At 37.3% G+C, this 25991-nt stretch overlaps 1 protein-coding gene across 1 annotated transcript in view; it reads right to left on the bottom strand.

Annotated features, from left to right (window-relative positions):
* Positions 1-25991, bottom strand: part of tenm1 (teneurin transmembrane protein 1) — a 157985-nt gene that overhangs the window by 75655 nt on the left and 56339 nt on the right. The window contains exons 4-5 of the mRNA XM_084414207.1: positions 15522-15759; positions 8954-9192 (exon numbers count right to left, since the gene is read on the bottom strand). Of these exons, the coding sequence (XP_084270333.1) occupies positions 8954-9192; positions 15522-15759 (477 nt within the window). The remainder of the gene's footprint in view (positions 1-8953; positions 9193-15521; positions 15760-25991) is intronic.

The following is a 25991-nucleotide window of genomic DNA, read 5'->3' as shown; positions in this document are numbered from 1 at the left end:
CAAATGTTTTATGTCGCAATTGTTACCATCTATTTGCATTAGTTTATATCCATCTAGTCACTTTTATGCATTCATTAGCCGGCGAAGTTGCATATTTAAAGCTAGTGACGTGATTGCTTTCTCAACATTGATATGTTCACGCAGCCAACAGAAACATAAACAAATCAGAAACGCATTCGATTTCAGTTCTTTTTTATCAGTAAAAACATATATTGTATATTGCATAATGTATATAGTTCATGAAAGCTAACTATTACATCCTTGTTAAATGGGACTTGCAAAGTGTTACCTATGAAATTTACATATGTTTCTAAGTTATAGCTAAAGAAACACATTTTTGACCAGTAATATTTTTATGTTTAAATTATTTTCTGTAGAGTTTGTTCTGTAGAACTTCGCATTTTAATATATTCATATGTATATATTTATTTCATTTAGCACATTTCAGTTCAGCACTGTTTTACTTGGAGTGTTATGTTTGTTTTTAATCCAGTATCCATTTTAAAATATATTGGTTGAATAATCGGTTATCGACCTAAATATCGGTATCGGTAAAATCCACTATCGGTCGATCTCTATATTTATATATATGGAATAAATAAGCCTATACGCTAAATAAATTTCACTTAAACAATTAAAAGAATAACAAAACGATGCGCTCCACAAACAAGTTCACAGGAAGGAAACTGAGACAACAGAAAGTGCACCGTTTGTTTTCTTCTTCTTTTTTCAAAATCACAACGTTTTGTTTTTATTGTGAGTGTACCCAAATACATATACAAATTGTTTACCCATATACAAATTAAATAAAAGTAAACCTTTACAGTTTCGAATTATGTCTTATGACGTCTTATGATTCTGTTGTATGAAAGAATATTTTAAGTTGTTTCCGCTGTTACAAGGAATCACGCAGGCACCTCACGCATACACACAAATTCAACTCTTTGTTTTTTTATCTTAGCCGGAAACACAAACGTCTAAACCCAGGGTGGGTAAACCAAAGCACACGAGAGATCCTAAACTGTGTGATTCTTCAGCAGGATTGTTTGTGCACACTGTACATCACCCTGGTTCAAAGGAGCCGGCTAAATGACAAGTGACTGCTGCTGATAAAAGCTGACTGCAAACTGACGAATGCAAATGAAGTACAATTAATCTGAGAATGCAGAGACACATTTATGTCTACACACAATGTGCAGGAGCTGGCAGATAAAAGGAGAAAAATATGTGAAATGGTGATGAGATGCTTGTCAAAAGGTGCAGCAAAAGATGATGTCATTTTTTTATGGTGATGTACAGAATCAATAAATTACTAATAAAATATTTTTGAGCCATTTCGTTTAGTAATGCAGGATATACACACTTCAGCCTTTAGTAAAACTAAAAACTAAAATAAAGAAAGAATTTATATCTCCGAACTCCTTGCCAAAGCTCTGGACTGGACTCCTGTAATGCGCTTTTCAGCTACAATCAAACCTCTGCAAATGATCTAGAATGCGGCGGTGGTTTTTAACGAACCCAAGAGAGCGCATGTTATGTCTCTCTTTGTCTCACTCCACTAGCTGTCAGTTGCTGCCCGCATCAAGTTCAAGGCACTGATGCTTGCGTACAGAACATTCGGCGGATCTGCACCCTTACCTCCACTCACTACTATAAATCAATGTTCCCTCCAGAAACCTGCAGTCATGGTACCAGCACAAAGAGGAGCAAAATAACTCTCTCAAACCTTCACATTCATTGTCCGTTGATGGTGGAATGATCTTCTCTATCTGACTGCATCAGAAAAGGTGAATCCCTCTCTACCTTTGAAAAACAAGTAAAGACAACTCACAACTGTTAATGGAAAATTCTCTCCATTCTCTACCCTCTAACCTATATTTCTGTAATAGCTTTTTTTGGAACTTTTTATTGTGCCACTTTTCAATTACTGTACCACTAAAATGGTTTAAGAAGGTTTAAGAATTCCTCTTTTGCGAATTGCTTTGGATAAAAGTGTCTGTTAAATGAATAAATGCAAATCTCAATTGTTTCTCCTAGACAGCAATTAGATTAAATGGAAAGCAAAATGAAAGAGAGAGAGAGACAGAGATCTTTCTTCTGAGAGAAAGTAAAAAAGTACCCTAGTAATCTCATACGTGTCTCCTCTAGAGATCTCCTCTAGAGATCTCCACAACGTCTCGCTTGGGCTTCAGATTTGTCAAGATCTCAAAGTCTGCAATGAAAAGCATTTCTCATCTAATTCATCCAGACCAAATGTTCTGAGCTATGCGATTCAATATTTTTTAGGTTTTGATGATAGAAGATAGATGAAAAGCATAAAAAGAAAGCCGATAATTATTTTCATGTTACCTCTGATAACTTTATATGAAAGGCCAACCGTAAAATTCTATGATCAGTTAATTAAATAAATAAAAAACACTAAAAACAAAAATCAGTCATGTTCCAAGTGAATTTAGGCATCACAACATTATAATGTGCAGTTTGAAAAATGGATATTTAAAGATTTGGTAAAGATTAAATTTAACAATGTTATTCAATTATTAGTGATTTTAAAGATGAACCTGAAGAAGTGAGCGTTAGATGGTCATCTAAATGTAAAAAAAAATAGGGTAAATGGGCATACATAATTAAATATTAATTGTGCATGCTTTTTGAACAATTAAATATTATGCATATCCTGTAGAGTATGCATCCTAAGTAAATGGCAGAAAACATTCCAAAGCAGAAAAAACACTGAAGCTGGGATAAAGCTTTATCTGATGAAACCCCTCTCATGGGGCAGACTAACATGTTAAAAAAGTCATCCTATCACTCTGAATAGCTTCATCTATCAGCCTGTTTAATTGTCTTAAGTACAGGCTTTATAAATGGCAGTTTATTTCAATCGATATGTGATCATGGCATTTCACTCACAAAGGCAACCAAATATACAAAAGCAAGGGTATAGACCTTATGTAGCTCCACCGCTTTTCAGCACTGCGCTCGCTCGTTGTGTTCTGTCTTCCAGTTTGTATTTCCATAGCATGAAGGTAAGATCTTATGGATTTACGAATGAGCCGCTCATTTTAAATTCTTCCCGATCTACTCACTTTTGTTATGACATCCGTTAACACATTACAATGCTCATGATAACTTTTCTTAACTCTAAAATAAGTCCACTTCACCGAGGCCATAAAAATATACAGAGCTACCACATAAACAGAAGTTCAAAGACAAAATTCTACAATTGGCTGTGCGCGCGTTTCTCTGGCGCATAAGGTTTATAGGTGTTCTCTGAACAACACGCCTTCCTATCCATCAGCCGAAACCCCCTATTGCTTAGCCTTAGGGTGTGTCTTTATCCTCTGGAAACAAACATGCAAACACACAGATACACTAAATTCAACTGTTTGATTTCTTCCCTTTTAAGGGAAATGGCAGAAAGCCACTCTGCTGAGTGGGGTCTTCTGGGATCTAGTGGGGTTTTTTAATTGATCTAGTGTTTTGATCATAAAAAGACAAATTATGATTCATAAATGTGCATCCATTTTCAACTGCTGTTGAAGCAATGAAGTCCTTTTCACAACTTTAAATTAGTAAAATTGCACACAAAAAAAAAAAAACTAAATTAGTGAGTGTATGTGTGTGTGTGTAAACACTATGGCTGTCACTTAATCTAATTATTTGTTTACATCTATATTTGCTGTGAAAATCCGCCACAGGAAGATGATTAAAAGACATTACATTATTGTGAAAGATGAAAACAATGAATTGCATTAAATCTTTCAATCGAGACTGACAACCTTAGTAAAAATGTGTATGTGTATATGCATATAGATCTCATATATGGCTGCTGTGTTATGCATGTGTTAGGTAGAAAGAAACATCACGAACAGCATGTGTGTATATGTGTGTATAAAGTGAAAATGAATAATACAGCAGCGGATGCCAGATTCACTGGAGAGAAAACTACGCCCACGCTCATACCCATATGTCTACTGCTTCCTGCTCCATGGCCTTTTGCACGTTTAACGTTGAATGGGTCTTCACCCAATCTCCGCTTGCCACACCCTCACAATGCCTCACCTATTTCAGCTGTCCTGATGTCCTACACCGCTCCATCTACTTCATCCCTGCATCACTCCATCATTTACCAGTGGATTTAGATTCAGTAAATCCACATTCAATAAAAAGATTTTCTGGAATGAATAAGGTTGTCCAGTTCATCTCTAAAGCCAATCATTTAGTCACATAAGCCTGGTGGTTTTCACATTTTTTGATGTCACGGATCCTGTATATTCTTCTAGCCAATCACAGCTCAACAGAGCCATTTACTAGAATCAGTAGAGAGAGAGCTCACTTTACTTTCTTCATTGTTTATTTGGTGAAGTAAGTTAAAGGAATCCTATTTTGAGAGATCAAATTTTCCTTGATCTTTTGAAATAAGAGTTTAATGTACTATGATAAAATAATAAAGAAACTTTTAGAACACACAAATCTTCTGACCCAGTCCAAAAATATCATATATTGCAGTTCAGCTCATCCTGAAATGCTTGAATGTGATGGCAGAAACTCAAATGCATTAACATATAACTGCCCAACGTTAGTAAAAAATGCCCATTCAGTGTACAGTATACACCCTAAAAAATGCTGGGTTGTTTCAACCCATATTTGGGTCAAATATGGACAAACCCATATTTACAAAAATATACGGTTGGGTTTGTCAATATTTGACCCAAACATGGGTTGAAACAACCCAGCATTTTTTAGAATGTATTAGGCCGAACAATCATTACAACAACAAGATCTGATCATTTCAGTCTGTCCTGTCACAGTATAATGTAGGCTTTGCTAAAATATATATATATATATATATATATATATATATATATATATATATAGTACGTTTTAACACATAATGAAGTCAAATTTAAAAAAGTCTAATAGGTCATTTAGTTTCCTTTAACATTATCTTTGATTTCTGATATCTTCTGGCAGATTTTGAAGCCACTGTAGCTCCATAAATCAAGATAATTAAAACCTGGCTGATGTGCCTGGACATTTTAGCTTTTGTGCTGACATTTTTAGTTTGGATAGATGAAGGTTCATCTCACTGAAACCATCTTACTTAGTCCCCTGGATACTATCAGCTGCTATCTGGGTCATTGCACTCATACAAAAACACCTCCTATTTAACACAAACCTACAGAAACCTGTCTTTGACACACACCCAAAAAAAAAAAAACCTGGTATGTAATAAAATGTTTGCCACTCTGCACTGTTATTATGGGGCAGCGTATCATAATGTAAAAAATAAATAAAAATAAGTATAATAATGTCTAATGTCTAAAACCCTCTCACTCTAACACACACACAGATTCACTCAGTGCCTTTGATACATTTTCATCAACAATTATTGATTGCCTCTCTCTCTCTGTCCCTGCAGGATCCTTGACTCAATTAGGACAACACACACACACACACACACACACACACACACACACACACACACACACACACACACACACACACACACACACACACACACACACACACACACACACACACACACACACACACACACACACACACACACACACACACACACACACATACACACACACACACACCCCACTTAATGTCTTCATCGTGTGTGCAAGCCTGGTAGCTAACGTGTGCTTGTTAAAGTAAAAATTGTGGTGAGGCCAGACGATACAGCCTCATTAAATTCATTCAATTCAATAAACACACAGACCAATTAAAACCCTTCTTTTAAGATAAACACTCTATTAAAACATCTGACCTTAATCTAAACTGTGAACCCAATACTGTCCCTTATTCTTTCCCTAATGATAATTATATACTCATACCTGAACAGAATTCAACAGAAAGCTCTTATGATTAACTTCATTACATTTCCTTTAAAGTCCATCATCCATAAAATTACACAAATCTCACCCTGTGTGTTTTTTTTAATTAATAATATTATTTTATTATTATTTTTGGCCTAATATGATCATGATTTCAGTTACCAGTACATTAGTCTCAGCTCCAATTAACAATTTCTACCATTTTTAAAGTAATATTCCAGATTAAATACAAGCACTACCACAGAGAACAGATTTTAAAAATTTATATTTTCTTTGAAAATAATAATAATAATTATAACAACACTTTTTAAAACAAAATAGAAGAATGATATGGTAATCTTTTTTCCATTATTTTTTCCCCATTTCCATTTCACAGATTTTACAAAACAATCAGTGAAGAAAATTATTTGTGTGCCAACTGATAATCCACAGTTTTCCTGAAGAATTACATTGGCCTGATTCTAACATTAACCTAACCCTAACACTACCCTAAAAGACAATGAGATGTTTTAAATAGAATATTTACGATATGCCTATTGGCCAATTAAATTACACTTCAGCACCGGCACACAACAGTCACATTTCCAGTTACCATGTTTTATGGGTCCTTTTCTTCTCATCTGTGATGCTTTTACTCAACGGGACAAAAGTTTTTGTTCAACGTGTGAAGATAATGCAGATTCATTTGTTCTTTATGTTCCTCTTTATCTTTATTCCTTTTATCCCTTTGCTTCCCTTCATTTGCACAGAAAATGAACTGAGAACACATTTAGATTGTTGGATAAGAATGAACGTTAAAAGACAAAGCAGACGGATTGCATCTGTTTAGACAGGGTGCCACTAATGATAGGGTGATAGACGACCATATGATCATTAACGGCACATCTCCAGAGCATGCACATGTGCGCACACACACACACACACACACACACGCACACACACACACACACACACACACATATAGCAAACCCTTTCTCTGGCATAATTAAAGGAATAGTTATTATTCCTATACACACAAATATTTCATGAGGGAAAAAAATCTGTGAGTAAAATTACTCATTTACCATTATTCAACCAAAAAATAGACAAAAAAATAAAACCAACCAACCAACCAACCAAAAAAAAAAAAAAAAAAAACTCTGCTGGAGGAATTCTGCTGCATCCGTTGACACAAATTGTGTTCAGCATTCTTTAAAAATAAATAAATTATATATATATATATATATATACACACACACACACACACACACACACACACACATTACCGATTACAGTAAATGTGAGTACGATTTTTCTATTAAATTGATCAAAATTGACAGTAAATGGCTGTAATGCCTTTGCCATCACAAGAATAAATTGCATTTTTAAATATATTAAAAATAGAAAACAGTTATTTTAAATTGTAATAATATTTGACAATATTATCATTTTATTTTTTTTTGCTGTATTTTTGATCAAATACATAGAGATTTCCATAAGAGAAAAATTCTTACCAACCCCTTAATGAATTCGCACAAATTATTATTCAGTTAACATTTACTTTATGAAAGCTTCACAGACCATATTACTACAACTGTCCGGTCCTGCAGATTTGCTTTATACAAGACTAGACCCGTCCTATCAGAGCAGGCCACACAACTCCTTGTCCAAGGTCTTGTTCTCTCCAGACTGGACTATTGCACTGCTCTCTTAGCGGGCCTTCCGGCATGTACTATCAAGCCTTTCCAACTGATCCAGAATGCAGCAGCGAGGGTGGTCTTCAACGAGCCGAAGAAAGCCCACGTCACACCTCTCTTCATCAGTTTGCACTGGCTGCCAATAGCCGCTCGCATCAAATTCAAGGCACTGATGTTTGCCTACAAGTCAACCACTGGCTCTGCACCAATATACCTAAACTCGCTAGTTCAGACTTAAGCGCCCTCCAGAAGCTTGAGTTCTGCAAGTGAACGGCTCCTCGTGGTGCCATCATCCCAAAGAGACACAACATCACTCTCACTGACCTTTACCTGCGTCCTGGACTGATCCCTGCTGGTGGAATGACCTGCCTATCTCAACCCGAGCAGCTGAGTCTTTACACATCGTTTTCATCAGAACCTGACCAATTAATACTAGCACTTACCTTTTCTATTCTGTTCTATTCTATTCTATTCTATTCTTATTTTATTTATTTTTATAAAAAAATAAAAAATAAAACCTTGCTATGTGTACTGTGCTAGACTAACTGAGACTTATTACAGCACTTGTATACTGTTGCCCTCTTGTTGGTCTGATTGCTTCTATTGTTCTTCTCATTTGTAAGTCACTTTGAATAAAAGCGTCTGCTAAATGATTAAATGTAAATGAATGATCATAATAGTTTTAATTTCTGAAATTCTATTTGCTCCTGTAAGATCTCTGTTCTTGCATAAAGAAACGAGTTGTACTGTGGAAAACCGTAATTCCAAATTGAATGTGTTCACAACAGATAAACACTGCACATAATTGTAGAAATGAACATCATGAATGTCAGATTCTCAAGAAATCATTATAACGTGTTTGGGAATTGCACAGGTCCTCATTTCATTAGGGAGAAACACTCCCAGACACATGATTAGTGTTTAAGAGGCTGCCGTGTGAACTTCTGACCAGAAACTTTATTAACTGCAGCCTTTCAAGCGTTAATGGATGAAACCTTTTACCCTAATGTTTTTCTCTAAAACACACATCATTTTTTTAGTGAGATTTTCCAGAGAAATGCCTGTGAAAGGGTGAAAGCAGAGAAAATTAAGTCAGTACAATGAGGTGCATAAGCACATCTCTCTCTTTCTCTCTCACACACACACACACACACACACACACACACACACGCGGTGACTTGGCTAAACAAAACTTTAACACCATTAACCTCTGAACGGCCTTGTGGGATATTTACTCTTTCATCTCTCGTTCTCCCTCATCCCTTGTTCATAAATATTCATCTCTCTAATAGAGTTTTTCACAGTGTGAGTTCTGCTAATTCCATATGACCCCAACCAGCATGACAGCAGCCATGGACAGAGAGAGAGAGAGAGAGAGAGAGAGAGAGAGAGAGGCATACAGCAGAGGTGGAGAGATAAGACACTCACCGATGATGTACGTCAGCAGTAGAGCGAGAGTCAGCGTAATTGCGCTGGCGCTCAAAGCCGTACATTTCCAGTTACAGCAGCGATAGGGTTTACTGAATGAGAAGAGTGGTCTGGAGAGGGTGGTTCTGGGTAGAGGCCTCGGAGGCGGCGAATACACCGTGCTGGATGTCAGAGGGTAATTCTGATTGGCTGCGTTGAAAATGGCAGACGAACCCGAACCGTGCTTGAACAAGAAGTGCCTGTAAAGGAAAGGAATCACTGTGTTATGTTCGATTTGATTCGTCAATCAACGAAAATCGAATCGAAAATTGATCATGAAAATACATCCAAAAATAAATTACACCTGAAAGACAGAGTCAAAGAGAAACAGAGAGAGCAACAGAGAGATGGTGTGAGAAAAAGAGAGAGGTGCAATCGGAGTGTGTGATTACTCTCACTTGCTTTGGTTACTAATTGGAGTCATTTTCTCTCACGTGCATTTAATTACAGATATTTAGCACCAGAGATTAATGAGCCTTAATTAATAGATAACATCCCTTAGATTAATTATGATATTAATTACACAGAGGAGTCCATTCTTACAGTAATTTAAAGGTGCCTACTTAAAAACAATTTACTCAGAGATACACAGTCATTGTGTTGCCTTGCACTATGTTACAATGGTGGGCAGTTACCAAATAAATAAAAATTATAATAATCATGAACTTTTTTAGTACTGAGATTAAAGGTTTACATTTATATGAATGTATAAGAGCAATATTTGTATATTTTAGGTGTACACTGAAATTTCTTTCCACCATTTTAATAATCTTTTAGCTTTTTTTAAAATTCACTAAAACTCACACCTTTTTTAAATTCACACTTTTGGTGTAAAAAACAAGGCATTTTAGAAAATGTAAGAAGTAATCTAGGCAGTCTTTTTCAATTAATATGTAGTCAAAAAATAGCACGCACAACAATTCTTTTAATTAGAAAAACAATGTAGCATAAAGTAATTTTAGATTAAGTATATCCAGTCACAATGCAGGACGTGTCAATTCAACCCGACTTCTTAAAGCCCTATGTAGTTATTCTTTCATTTTAAATCAAAGTTCCCTTTTTTTTTTTATCATGACTTGCGGCTAGTTGTGCAACATAGGAGCAGATACACGGCTGTTTAACCGTGTCATCACGATGACAGACAGATTGACAGATAGCCATGGGGAAATTGGTAACAGCTTTTAGGTTAAAAGCCCCAAAGGCAACAGAAGAAAGATCTTCAAATTCCCAAGATACACATGGATTCTCAACAGCAATTGACCCCTTTGCAACATCAGCTAGTGATGGAACAGGGTAAACGTGTGCAACTCTTCCAAAGGCACAAAGGGTCAATCAATAAAAAGGACCAAAATCATTGAAAGGTAGATCAGTCTAAACACATTTACAAGTTAATATGCTGATGAGGCAAAAAAGCATGATGACATCAATATGGATTGAAGATGATAGGGAAAAACTGAACACACACACACACACACACACACACACGTCTGGTTCACTATCTTTGTGGGGACTCTCCATAGACTTAATGGTTTTTATACTGTACAAACGATATATTCTATCTCCTTACACTAACCCTACCCCTAAACCTACCCATCACAGAAAACTTTCTGTATTTTTACATTTCCAAAAAAACTCATTCTGTATGATTTATAAGCTTGTGTACCCATGGGGACCTCTATTTAGGTCCCCACTGTGACACGAGTCCCCATGAGTCTGTGTGCATTCAGGTTGAAGTCCCCACCGGGATAGAAAAACAGGTAGGGGAGAACCGGGGCGAAAGTAACGCGGGACGAAAGTAACAAAGCGATTTTCTCAGAGCCCTGACTATATTAGCATTTCAAGCTATGACAGCACGTTCAGTACGCAACCCTTGACGGAGCTGCCAAATATCACGTGATTTCGTCATCGTTTCCCGCAGTTAGGTCCAGTAAGCAGTTTTCGAGTTCGATAAGTAAATTACTGAAGCGGTACTTTTTTTCTAATTACAAGATGTGTTTTTCGTTTCATGTCAAACAGTAATGATCAATCTACATGTTATTAAGTGCTGTAACACATCCTGAAGTTTTGCCTTGTTAGAGTTTTTCAGTATAAAAGTAAATCGGGTTTAAACGTCAGGAGTTCCTGTCGGGACGAAAGTAACACTTGTTACTTTTGTCCCGCTATAGTGAAAACAAGTGTTTCTTTTGTCGCGCTGCTAATGTGGTGACTTTCTCTGTGTTGCAGCATTTATTAAAACATGTTTATGTCATATTATACTAACAGAACATGGCAAGAGTGAGGGTCAGTAAGACAGATAGAGGTCTGATTCAGCCAGATGTTTAAGAGAGGGCGTTCACATTTAAATCAGCTGATTTCTGTCACCATTCCATTTACCTTAGTCACATTTAGGTTTTAGCCATAGCTTTTCCACCTCCACCTATGTATTTGCAGGGTTTCCATCCTAATGTTTTAATGCAGATTTTAAATTTATGCATAAAAAATTGATGGAAACATGACTATTGTTACATTATGTTGAGAATTTATATGGTAATATATGGTGTACCCATGGGGACCTCTATTTAGGTCCCCACTGTGACACGAGTCCCCATGAGTCTGTGTGCATTCAGGTTGAAGTCCCCACCGGGATAGAAAAACAGGTACACACACACACACACACACACACACACACACTCACACTGTTTATATTATAGTAGAGACTTCCCATCTGTTGTTTAAATTAAGCTAATTACTACACCCAAACCAAAACCCTAACCCCTACACACAGCTTTTGGTAATTTTAGATTTTTATTGAAGCACTGTTTAGTCCATTTATGATGTTGCTTTCATTGTTGTGACTTCCCAAAGGTCCCCACAAAATAGGTCGTTTCAGATTTCACTATATTTCCAGGGACATATGGGCCCAAAAAATTTACACAAAAGGAGACTTGCAAAAACACATAAAAATATTAAGGTTGACACATATAAACTATTTTAATCAAATTGATTGCATGATATGCAAATTACATTAATCACAATTAGTTTGATATATTATAATACAAAATATATTATTATGGCTGACAAGTGAATCACTCAATGGACATTGCAAAAAGCGACATTAGATGTCAATATATTGCTTTTTTCCCCATATCAAATAATTTAGAAAAATCCAGTTTGTCCATCTGTCCACTATATTTTGTAGCAAATCTTTTATACAAGTAATTGTACTAAAAAAATACATTTAATTGACAGCCCTAATTAAAATGTTTTCCTACCATAGTGACTTAATGACAAAAGCAGCAGGATGCAATGTCGAAATGTCAAGAAAAAAGCGCATATACTGTTTCAGGGTCAAATACAAGCCAAGTACTAAAGGCGAGTTGAGTCAATGAGAGAGCACCCAGCAGATACACACAAGCAAGTTTTGGTTATTTGTTTACAGTGTCTTACAGGGATGCCGAACAAAGCCCTGAAAGGAGCGTTTAAATGAGCATGCAATGGTAAAATGAGGCTTGAGACTGAGAGAAAAATTACAGTTTACCTCAGCCATTAAAAATGAGAACGTTAATTTCACACTTAGACACGCAGAACTAATCCTGTCTTTATTTACTGTAGAATAAATAAATAACAATTAACACTTAGAAAAACAAAGAGAAAGATTGACACAAAGGAAAAAGACAAAAAGAGAGAAAGAAAAGAGCAGGTGTGAACACATGAGATCACAGTTTTACAAATCAGATTCCTACAGTCTCAAAATAAATATTCTATTCCACTGACTGCTTCTATTCCCCCACTAAAATCTCAGAGCCTTCAATTCACATAGTCAAGGTGGGTATTGTTTTTAAACCAAACACTTTTGAAAAACTGTGAAATATGGCATGCATGCAGAAAACAATATCAGATTGAAATAACACAGATTTTTTATATAGAACACCTGAGTCACTAAGTGGCCAAATGCAAGAAAAGACCAGCAAGTGATCACCGTGCATTACCATTTTATGGAAAAGAGCAGCTTCAACTTGACTGATCAAATCGAGATATTTGAATAAATATTTTATATGATATATTACATTTTTTAATTATTCAATATTTAATTATATATTATATGAAACCTATTGAGATAGTACATCAAAAACCTAGTTGATATATATATATATATATATATATAATTGGGCAACTATGTTTAGGGAAGTTGCATTAAAAATCCACTTGGTAAAAATATGATGGGAGACATTTGCATGAAAATGGTGCTTCTTTGTATTAAAATCTCATATGATATCATTTACTGTATTCCATGCTGTATATACAGTACATATACAGTGAATGGCGACTGAATCAGCGAGTGTTCAGAATAATATGCTGATGGGAGAGATTCTCCTCTGTGCATTAATGTTGGTCTATTGATCCAGATTTAATTGAGAAAGTTCATTTGGGAGAGAGCAACATGTCAGCAGGTATAGACATCACCATGACGATGACATGTTCTCGATACAACGCCAATGTCACCGGCTGTTCGGCTCGGTTTGGCCAGAATCTTTCAAGCAACCCTTTAACCTGAGGACTTTTCTTGCAGCAGTTGGCAAGGTTTTTCAAACCACTCTAGAAAATTGATAAATCTGCTTTTCTTTAACCCCCAAATCTCAAAGAAAACATCTGAATGGGTGGCATTCACTCTGTGTCATGTTACAAGCCAAAGTGTATGGCCATTTAAACTCAATAAGCAAGCGAGGTTACATTTCTAAACTTTTACTGTTGGCTTCTTTCAGACATTTCAATCTCCTTTAAAGAGAATAAAGTGATAAAAAACAGGACTGATGCTGCTGGAAAAATATGTAAATGGATAAATTACCCAGCATTCCTCTAACAGCCGCTAGCATAAACATTCCATTGCTGTCTGCTGCTTGTGGTGGGTTTAGAAAAGGTGCTGCAGTGCTTAGCATAGTTCAAAATACTTGAAATCTGTTATTAGCTATTGTTTGAAGATAGCTGGATTTGTATAATCGTGTCTTTACTTAATCACATGACAAAGAACCCTACACGCTTGACCAATATGGCAAATCTTCATAAAACAATTAACATCTCTCCAGGCACATAACAGCTATCAGCAATTCAGTCAAAATAAGTTTGACCGCTACTGCCAAATTCACCTTGCTGGAAATCTAGAAAAGCCGGCATACATGCGCTCATATGTATTCACGCGCACGCAGCTTTCATTTTCATCAATATCTATGGGGTTTGTGTGCGTGTAAGACAATCAGTCCAGGAAGACAGCTTCATTTCCTCCCTCAAAGCAGACATGTCTATCCTTCATCATTTATTTACTCTCCCATTTCTCTCTTTCAGAAGAGTAGGTCAACCCTCAATCTTCATCTTCATCATCATCATCATCAACATCATCATATCTCTCTCCATCTGTCGTTCACAGACAAACACTCATGCATATTCTCTTTCGCTTGAAGACAAGATGATTTAGTCATTTCTATCTCTTTTCTACTACCCAGCTTTTACATTAAAAATTAAATTAAAGTTTAACTTGGTTTTTGTAATTGAACACATTTTGATTATAATGTGGGTGCCGATGACGAACTAAAGAAAATGGCTTTATAAAACACTAAAGGCCCTATCTTACACCCGACGCAATGCAGCGTTTTTTGCTAGTTTCAGTCCGACGCAATTATCATTTTCACGTTTATCACATAGCAAATGCATTTATGTGCTGATCTGAAAATGAGGTGTTTTCTGGCGCATTGTTGGCACGTTGCTATTTTGAGGCAACAGAAATAGCCTGCACCACTGACCAACTGAAATCTGGTCTAAAGTCAATGGCACAATATATATATTTTTTTGTTATTTAAAGAGCGCGTTGGTAATGTGCGCCTTTGAGCGTGTCCACAACGCGCGTACACTCTGCTTATTAAACACACAGGGATGCACAGCAGCACACAAACATGCCAAATTTTTTAAATAAAAGGATTACAATGTAAAAGATTATTATTGTGCACATAAAGATATGGTGGAATCCGGCTTGTCCCGTAGATGATCTGCTTGTGCACTTTTACCTCATGCACGAACAGTTCCGTTTGCGCTCTGGAGACGGCTTCGGTCTTTCCACTATCAAATTCCGTCATTGTAAATAGCGAATCTGCCATGGTGCGAGCGCAACTGGCATTTAAAGGGAATGGGAGACGAGACTCTGATTGGTTTAACGCACGTAAATACCAAAACACACCCATTACTCATTAAGAGAATAGGGACAACCCTTTTAGACCATGCGCCTGGCGCGGCGACCATTTTTCCCGTCTTTAAACTAGCAAAAGTGGATTCGGACACGCCCTAAGTGAACTTGCGCCCTGCACTTTAGACCATGCGCTTAGATCGTTAAAAAAGGGGCCATCATGTCTTAATGAGAATGTAAGAATGCCGAAAGTTGCTGTTTAGGCGTAGGGTTAATGGACAGAAAACATCATTACCTCAGGATCAAACAATAGAATTCAATGGAAAGTCCCCAGACACAATAGAAAAACAAAAGTGTGTGTGTGTGTTCATATTTCACCTGGTCTCTAGTGGTATGTTGCTGTTCAGTGCCCAGGTATTGTGCGTCTGCCCGTTGTCATCCTGTCCAGCTTTATTCCCAGATTCCAGCGGTTGGCATCGGGCGGGCAGCGTGCTCCTTTGCACCACCTCAGGAAGGGGAGCCGGTGCTGGACGGGCACAGGTGCACGCATGGGGCGGCGGAGGAGGAGGGGGCAGAGGTCGGAAGGTGAACTGAGCCACAGGGCTGGAAGGGAGATCTTGAAAGTGAAAGATAAGAAATAGAGAGAGAGAGAGAGAGAGAGAGAGAGAGAGAGAGAGAGAGAGCAAAAAAAAGAGAGAAGTAATTATAATATTTAATGATAGTCTTCCAAAGTGTCCATTTCCTGAGAGAGAAATAGATCCTTTTTTAAAAATCCCCCCACCCCCGTTTCTTGTACAGCCTCTATTTGGTAACACTTCACTTGTAGCATGTATGTATAATGAATTAAAAGGCTATTCTTTATGCATTTTAACGTCCTAAAGCTTGTAATCATTTGTATGGCCTTGTGTATGATATATAAAAGCATAATGCATTAAAATACATCATCAGCTTCCAATTTCCTGAGTTATACAGTATGCATTATCATGTGCATTATACTGCTTTACTGATGCATCATAGTTATGACATAATCTGTTAAAATGATATTCAATTCATTGTTCTAAATATGATTCAAATTACTCAAGCAAATACTTTTCTTTTATTCAAGGGAAATATAAGCTCATCAATAACTAAAAAACAATATTTAGTTCCCATCTAGCATTCAGTATGATTCTCTACTGAATCATAACTTAATTTAGCCTAAATCTTTGTTACTTGAAACCCTATTACTCATCTTGGCCTTTTTTCTTTTCTTTTATTACAAACTTATATAAGTTTATTATATTTATTTTAGGTTTATTTCTAGAAATAAAAAAACTAAATCACATAAATCAAGCTTTGGAAACAAAACTGCAAAAATAAATATGGTAAAACAAACAAAAATTACATAAGCTTTTTTTAAGCTCCGGATACTTTGTAGCAACTCAAAAATTTGCTATTGAATGTAGAACTTGTTACAGGCAACTGTGGCCAGAGGTATTTGTTAAAAGTGGCAATACTACATTATAGCACTATAGACGTGGTTACAATTAAGACATATACAATATATAATTAATTATATAACTTACCTTTATAAAAAAAAATATCTTTAGAATGCATTGTACACATAGGCTTCAAGCGAAGTGTAACTAAACCTCGTTTCTCATTCAGGCTTGTTCAGTGGTCTCTTTATCTTTGTAAAACAACACATTCTACTTTAAGATACTTAGGCTTAAAGCTTCTACTTGAATTACAGCTAGCTGAAAGGTCTGTAAAAGCATCACAATAAGCATCCACAAGTGTTTGCATCTGTCTTCTCTGAGACAGTGCAAGATCACAGAAACTCTATGTGATGTTGCAGCACCTGCACACATGCTGTGTTTTTTCCATCAGTTTCTATTTTCTCTCATTTAAAATAAAGCTTAGGGTCTTACACCTACTGCTAAACTCACCCTGCTGGAAAAAAGGATGATACACAAACGCACACACAAAAGCCTGATCCTTCCCTACTAATTCTATTAGGCTCTGATCGGGGTTATCTATCTGTTTTAGGTAGCTAGAGATTCTCTTTATTATTTTTGTCCTTCTATTTCTCTGTCCCTTCACTTCATTGCCTTTCACCTAATCTCTTCTGAGAGCTAAAATTACTTCCTAATCTGAGAAGAACTCTTTCTATTTGGAGATTTGACAAAGACGCACACACAAAAGAACACACGTGCACACAAAGCTCTAAATTTCAATCTCCATGAATGGACCCAGACACAAAGAGAGCAGCCGGACAAATTCAATTAGGAAACCTCACTCTTAAAGCTCTGGGATTTCATTACATAAGAGCTATTTTACTCTCTCCATCACCTCAGAAACTAGATAAAATCCACTCAAATTAACACTCTTTAAAATCTATTTAGTACTTTTTTTTTAATGCAAAGACACAATGGTAATAAAAGCCACAAGAAGCATATTGGTTGAAAATTAGGAAAAACACACACACACACACACACACACACACACACCAAAAGTTTGCACTGGATTTAGGTTCACCCTGCAAACACCTCTCTCCTCTTGAAATCACTTCCCCATTATCTAATGCACTTAGAAATACATTGTATTTCACTTGGCTGTGGACTTGAGAGTGAACAGCATTGATTTAGATTGGATTTGCTGATTAAATTAGACTGTCTCTGATCTATGAGAATGTATGATGTTTTAGACAGTGTAAGGTTTGAATGGAAATCAACCTCTGAATATAATGTAATGTAATGTAATGTAATGTAATGTAATGTAATCTATCTATCTATCTATCTACCTACTGTATCTATCTACAGTTGTGGTCAGAATCAATGGCACCCCTGGTAAATATGATCAAAAATGGCTGTAAAAAATAAATCTGCATTGTTTATCCTTTTGATCTTTCATTCACAAAATTTGCAAAAATCTAACCTTTCATTGAAGTAAAATAATTGAAAGTTGGGGGGGATCCCATTATGAAATAAAAGTTTTTCTCCAAAACACGTTGGCCACAATTATTGGCACCCCTAGAATTTTTTATTATTTTTTAGAAGTATATTCCCATTAATATTTACCTTTTTTAAGCATACCAGGGTGACTAGAAACATGAAATTGTCTAGCTATGACTTCTTGTTTCACAGGTCATTTACTCATACACAATGAGTAAAACCAAAGAATATAGTTCTGATGTGCATCAAAAGATTGTTGAGCATCACAAAATAGAAAGTGGCTATAAGAAAACAGCTTAAGAATTGATTTCAAGATAAATCCTCCCCGCTCATCCAAAAACAAACTCCGGCAATTTTAGTTGTCAGACACGACTGGAACTTCAAACGGCACAGGGTTCTGTGGTCAGATGAAACTAAAAAATGAGCTTTTTGGCAGCAAACATGCTAGATGGATTTAGTGGACACAAGGACAAAAAGTACCCCATGTGTACAGTTTAATATACCATTGGATCTTTAATGTTATGGGCATATTTTTCTGCTGGAGGTCCTGAACATCTTACATGGCATCATGGATTCTATCAAATATCAACAGATAAAAAATCTAAACTTGACGGCTTCTGCTAGAAATCTTATAGTGGGCCATGGCTGGATCTTCAATCAGGACAACGATCCAAAACAAACATCAAAATCAACACAAAAATGTGTTATGGAGCACAAAATGAAGCTTCTGCCATAACCGTCCCAGTTCTCTGACCTGATGAGTGGAGTGAACTGAAGAGAAGAAGCACCAACATGGAGCTGGGAATCTGAAGGATCTGGAGAGATTCTCTATGAAGGAATGGTCTCTGATCTCTTGTCAGGTGTTCTCCAAACTCATCAGGCATTAAACACTGAACAAAATTATAAACGCAACAGGTTTGTTTTTGCCCCCATTTTTCATGAGCTGAACACAAAGATCCAATACTTTTTCTATGTACACAAAAGGCCTATTTCTCTCAAATATTGTTCACAAATCTGTCTAAATCTGTGTTAGTGAGCACCATTTGCCTCACACAGTGCAACACATCTCCTTCGCATAGAGTTGATCAGGTTGTTGATTGTGGCCTGTGGAATGTTGGTCCACTCCTCTTCAATGGCTGTGCGAATTTGCTGGATATTGGCAGGACCTGGAACACACTGTCGTATACGCGATCCACAGCATCCCAAACATGCTCAATGGGTGACATGTCCGGTAAGTATGCTGGCCATGGAAGAACTGGGATGTTTTCAGCTTCCAGGAATTGTGTACAGATCCTTGCAACATGAGGTCATGCATTATCATGCTGCAACATGAGGTGATGGTCGTGGATGAATGGCACAATAATGGGCCTCAGGATCTCGTCACGGTATCTCTGTGCATTCAAAATGCCATCAATAAAATGCACCTGTGTTCGTTGTCCATAACATGCGCCTGCCCATACCATAACCCCACCGCCACCATGGGCCACTCGATCCACAACGTTGACGTCTGCCATCTGCCCTGTACAGAGAAAATCGGGATTTATCTGTGAAGAGAACACCTCTCCAAAGTGCCAGACGCCATCGAATGTGAGCATTTGCCCACTCAAGTCGGTTATGACAACGAACTGCAGTCAGGTCGAGACTCCGATGAGGACGACGAGTATGCAGATGAGCTTCCCTGAGACTCAAAGAAATTCTTTGGTTTTGCAAACCGATTGTTGCAGCAGCTATCCAGGTGGTTGGTCTCAGATGATCTTGGAGGTGAAGATGCTGGATGTGGAGGTCCTAGGCTGGTGCAGTTACACGTGGTCTGCGGTTGTGAGGCCGGTTGGATGTACTGCCAAATTCTCTGAAACGCCTTTGGAGACGGCTTATGGTAGAGAAATGAACATTCAATTCATGGGCAACAGCTCTGGTGGACATTCCTGCAGTCAGCATGCCAATTGCACGCTCCCTCAAAACTTGCGACATCTGTGGCATTGTGCTGTGTGATAAAACTGCACATTTTAGAGTGGCCTTTTATTGTGGCCAGCCTAAGGCACACCTGTGCAATAATCATGCTGTCTAATCAGCATCTTGATATGCCACATCTGTGAAGTGGATGGATTATCTCGGCAAAGGAGAAGTGCTCACTAACACAGATTTAGACAAAAGTGTTGTGTTTATAATTTTTTTCAGTGTATGAGAAGACTCAGAGCTGTTATCTTGGCAAAAGGAGATTGCAAAAAGTATTTAATAAAAGGGTGCCAATAATTGTGGCCAACTTGTTTTGGAGAAAAACATTCAATTCTTTTACTTCAATGAAAGGGTTTTTTTTTTTTTTAATGAAAGATTTATTGAAATATTTTTTTTTTAATGAAAGATCAAAAGGATAAACAATGCAGATTTTTTTTACAGCCATTTTTTTATCATAATTACCAGAGGTGCCATTAATTCTGACCACAACTCTATCTATCTATCTATCTATCTATCTATCTATCTATCTATCTATCTATCTATCTATCTATCTATCTATCTAAAAAAAATGCTGCTCCTGTTAGAGAGTAGAGCTTTGAGAGATATAGCCAATGGAATGATAAATTGGTTACTATACAAGACCGCATAGTACAAGTTTGTCTGTGTGGTCTGAAACAGATTTTGATAAGGCCTACAAGTACTTTGTAGGAATATTAATGCACATACTGTGAACATTTGTAGTCCTGAGATTAAAACAAGGAATAATATTTTACAAGTAGATCTAAACTAAATGGCATTATTTAGGACAAAATTTGAAAATCAACCCCTATGTCTAATTATTTATTGATTATGCATTTCACATTATCGTTGGTAAAGATTAAGTAAACTCCCTTCCTCCCAAATAATTAACTTAAACTGTTCATTTTTATGCATGAATGCATACAGCTGCCTCTGTTAACGTTGCATCTACACAGTTGCTGTATGTTAGTCAATCCGACATGCACTCTTGAATGGAAAGAGATCTTAAAGCATATCCAATTTCTTTGGAAAGTGTTTTTTAAAGGGTTAAATGTTTGTCGTGATTTATAACCAACTGATATCAATAAAAACAAATTAAATGTATAAATAAGCTATAAGGTAACAATATATAATGCATCCACAATCCAAAAATTACACACGTCTTATACATATATAATTAACTTTACAAGAATGAGAAATACTGAGACAAAAGTCTTGCAGAGGTGCAATGCTGATGTGAATGTATGCGTGTGTGTGTGTGTGTGTGTGTCAGTGTTCTAGCTATTTCTTCAAATCAGTCTTTTGAGAAGCAGTGTCACGTACACAGCAACAGTAAAACTGCTACACACACACACACACACACACGCACACGCACACACACACACACATGCACACACAAACACACACACACACACACACACACACACACACACACACACACACACACACACACACACACACACAAACAGAGAATACACAGCATTCACATCCAACAAACACACATAAGCACTAACACATGAGATCAAACACACACACGCTCATGAATGCGCACAGCAAAGGACCATTAACCTGGCTGGTCTCCATGGCAACAGAGCTTGGCCCTCATAATCCAGTGCAGAAACCTTTGACTGAAAGAGGCAAGCATGGAAACACACACACAAAATGTGTGTATGACACTGATTGCACTGAAGACGGCAGAATACATAGTTATCTAATTCATCCTCACTCTATAAGCGCTCTGTACCTTTCTCTTGAACTATCTAATCCTTTCCTTCTTGCTCTTATTATGCATTGCTCTCTCGGTACAGATACAAAAACCAAGAGAGGATCAACTTATCAAAAAATAATGCGTGGTAATGTGTGTGCACGCGCGAGAGATGGTGGAAACCTTATAGCCATAAACCCGTTATTAAATATCCCTCTTACTACAAAATTACTTTAAGAAAATCAATCTGTTTCACTTATGGAAATTTACAGTTCCATCTCACCCACAGCCGTCTCCTCGGATACATGACACCCCCCACCACCACCACCTTCACATCCTCAAATCTTCATCTGTCAGAGAAGACACCTTATTATGACACATGGTCAATAGACCTAAAGCAAATTCTGACAAACATTCCTCGTTTCACTTTACACGCCACAAGACGGATTGTGCACTTGAAATTATACCCCCATTTAAAACTCGAATCGATGGCTTGTTCCCAAGACTCAGCCGAATATTTTTAAGTAATATGTTACAAGACTTTCGCATAAAAAGTCAGAATATTTTAACTCCGCCACAATCACCTTCTGAAAGCAGAGCTTTAATTTTGTTTGTGTACTATACAAATACAATGCAAATATCTCATCCTTGAAATGCAGTATGCATACAATGACTTTCGGTGGGGTTAATCTTTTTAAATAAATTCAAATATAACTTTCCAATATTGAGGTTTGTCTCACACAATTCAAATAGCATTTTGGGGAACTAGCACAGTAAGCCAAATGGCAACTATTTTAGTGATATACTCATATTAAAATCTGTAGTGAAGCAATAAATATTTGCAGCACTTGCCAATGTATTATCCAAGACTAATCATAATAGAAAATGTTCGAGCAGCCTATTGCTACTATTCTCAGTCTAATACTCAAGACTCTAATACTAAATTATAATTGTTCTGGTTACTGAAGCTTTTGAAAACATAATGTTTTGAAAATTGTAATGTAATAAGCTATACTAAAATTCTAGTAAAAAAATGTATAATAATAATAATAATATATATATATATATATATTATTCATTTATTTTATTTTTTCAGTTTTACAAACTTTTGGGGGTTCAAGCCTTAAAAAATCAGTTCACCCCAAATTGAAAATTCTGTAATCATTTACTCAACCTCATGTCATCAAATAGAGAAGTGAAACCAGTACAGATCTTTAAAAATTCTCTTTTTGTGTTGAACAGAACAAATAAATATGGATTTGGAATGACATGTTGTGTCATAAGTGTTGACAAATTAAATTTTTGGGTGATTTATCCCTTTAATTAACTAGAACTGTTATTGATCATTACTAGTGTTTGAAATAGCCAAAAAAGAATTGTAAACAAAAAAAAAAAGAAAAAAAAAAGAAGACAGAGGATAAATTATTTAGCATTCTGAGCACAAAGTTTCATGACGTGTAACATTCAATTCAGTCTTCCTCTCAGTAAGGCTCAACAGGGACACATTTCAAGGGCGCACCGCTGGCTTTAACTGAGCTTTCATCTTTGCTTACCCTTACCAGCTGGTCTTGTTCACACATCATAAAACACACACACACAAACAAACAAACACATGCCACACCCTCCAAATATAGCACTTTGTGGGGGATTTTTTATGTATTTTTTAAATTAAGTGCAAATTTACTCACAATGACTAATTTTTGTTTAATTATTTTCAGATTGATTGACACAGCCGATCTGCGTGCGCCACGCAATTTTCACACTTGTGGCTCCAGCATATTAACAACTTGAAGAAAACTGCTAAACAAAGAAACATCTGCTGTGAATCCCAGCGCAGAGCCTCCGCGATGGGTTTCGGTGCCACATCTGCTGCTGCTGCTGCTGTGACTCATGCGCTGATGCCTCCGCGATAGTCTTTGACTCTACCTTCGCTGCCGTGACTCATGCCGTGAAACCTTACGGATGTTCCCCCACTGCTGCCACGGTACCTCAGAGATAAGGTCTGCCTCAGTTTTATACGTGCTGATGTGTCACCTACCCACCTGCCTGTTGCATCATACTCTCTGCTCTTCTTTTGGTGCTTAAGTTGCATCTGCTTTCATGCTCCTCTGCAGTCTAACAACCGGCCCCTGGAGCAGGAGGCCCCTGGAGGGCCCTTTGCTGTCCAAACTCTCCCACAATAAAACTTTACAACTGGACATCCCTACTATTTTATTTACATCAGCCCTCTTTTATTCCCTCACCTCGTATCTGTTTGCCCTTCCATTCTTTTCTCTATTTACTGTTGCAGTTGTTTGTCCTTGCCTTATCCAAAAAGCATGTGCGCTCCAATTATAGACAGATCCCTCATTGAAAAACGATCCAAAGCGCAAGAGAGTAAATAAGCTAAATAAGTAAATAAGAACACATTGAAACAGGGACAATGTGTGTGTGTGTGTCTGTCTATAAATTTCTGGCTAGATTCATTGCTCTGTTTTATAGCCCTCTATTCATTGAGCTTATCGGATACGACACAGTCTATTTACAACAGACTTTATCACATGCGCGCACACATGCGCAAACGGCCGTACAGTAAATCTTCTGCCAGTTATTTGCTTCCCTGCCATATGTAGAACTTTAAACGTCTACGGAAAAGAAATCTTGACAGTACAAGATCTTATACTCGCTGCCCCATGTCTTCCTTCTCCGTCCCTTCCTTTCTCATTAAATTCAGCATTCTCTAACAGCATTTCTCTCATCTTTGTATATGCGTGCGTGTGTGTGTATACACCAGACCGGCCTTCAGTCCACAAGCTAATCCATTAAGGCATCAATCAAACACAAACACGCATGCACACGTGGACAGACACAAACACCCAGAGGGATGAAAAATGAGAGGTGAAAAATGTATGTGGGAACACGCAGATCAATTCGCAAGCTATTTACACATCTGCTTGAAAGAGAGTGTGTGTGTGTGTGTGTTTGCGCATTGTCCCGCAGTCATATTAAGTATTCCAAACAAACCATTTCAACCTCCTCCACTTCCACACATCCCCCCCCCCCCACTCCCGTGTTTCCCATAATGCTCCAGGGCAGGTGATGCCCCCCCCCCCCCCCCCCCCTCCTTGCTGAAGGACAGAATGTTGAGTGTGTGTGTGAGAGAGAGGATGGATAAAGGGGAAGAATGGATGAGGTGATTAATTTCTCTTCTCTTTCTCATCACACCCTTTGAGAGAGACTAACAGATGTGAACGTACATCGTAAGGATACCTGCACTTGTTGTACGCGATTGCCCACCGATCCATAACATATGCGTGGTTACCTCGGTGACCTACATCTCGTTACCTTACCTCGGTAACATATTTTTCTGGGTTACTGTAGCTTATCCTAAATGTTGTGTATTTCATGGTGATTATAAAACAGCTGCTTGGTGGCAACTCGCAAACGTGACCTCAAGGAAATCTCAATGCGACTGATTCCCTATAAGTAGTAAGCACCGTTAGCGCCAGGAAATGAAGCCGACGGCGGTAACCGACTCTGAGCTGTCAGTTGTGCAACATACATATGCATCAGGTCTACTGCAGTGTCAAAAAACCTTATCACAATGACATCCAACAGGATGACCCAGAGGAGTATTGGAGAGAAATATGTGCGTGTGTGTGTGTGGGGTAACGGCAGGTAAAGTGACACACTTTGATGACAGGACATTTAATGAGGTGATAGGAAAATGACATGTATTATAAAGACTCTGCTCTAACTGAGACAGGACGGGCGCTGACGTACACGCACCAACACACGCACACAAATGTGCATGGTTTTTCTGAACCTCAGGAGAGAACAAGACAATCAAGATTTGTCAAATAACCTTTTTACAAAAATTGACAGAAGATACAGTGTGAGATACATGAGAGAGTAGGTCTGGTTATTTTGTGTGATTTCCTTGTGACAATAATGACCTTTAATGGTTTAAAAGGAATGCATCATGTTAAATGGCAAAAAATGCACTTAAAAAAAAATTAAATAACATGAAATCACTTTGCAATTACTCAGGAAAACACATCTGCATCTTCGGTGACTAACTAAAATGGTTTTGATGGAAACCGGTGCCTGCAAAGATTACTTTCTTTTGGGCGAGTTATAAAAGCAAAAATTAAAGCGAATAATATTGCATGTTAATGTCTGAGGGCGCCTTGCATATTTAAAATATTACGATGCAACTAAGTTCATAAGCTCTAAGGATGAGTCACTTGAGCTTGT

The sequence above is a fragment of the Rutilus rutilus genome (assembly GCF_951802725.1).
Source record: "Rutilus rutilus genome assembly, chromosome: 7".
Classification (NCBI taxonomy): domain Eukaryota; kingdom Metazoa; phylum Chordata; class Actinopteri; order Cypriniformes; family Leuciscidae; genus Rutilus; species Rutilus rutilus.
This window is presented reverse-complemented; position numbering and strand designations above follow the sequence as displayed.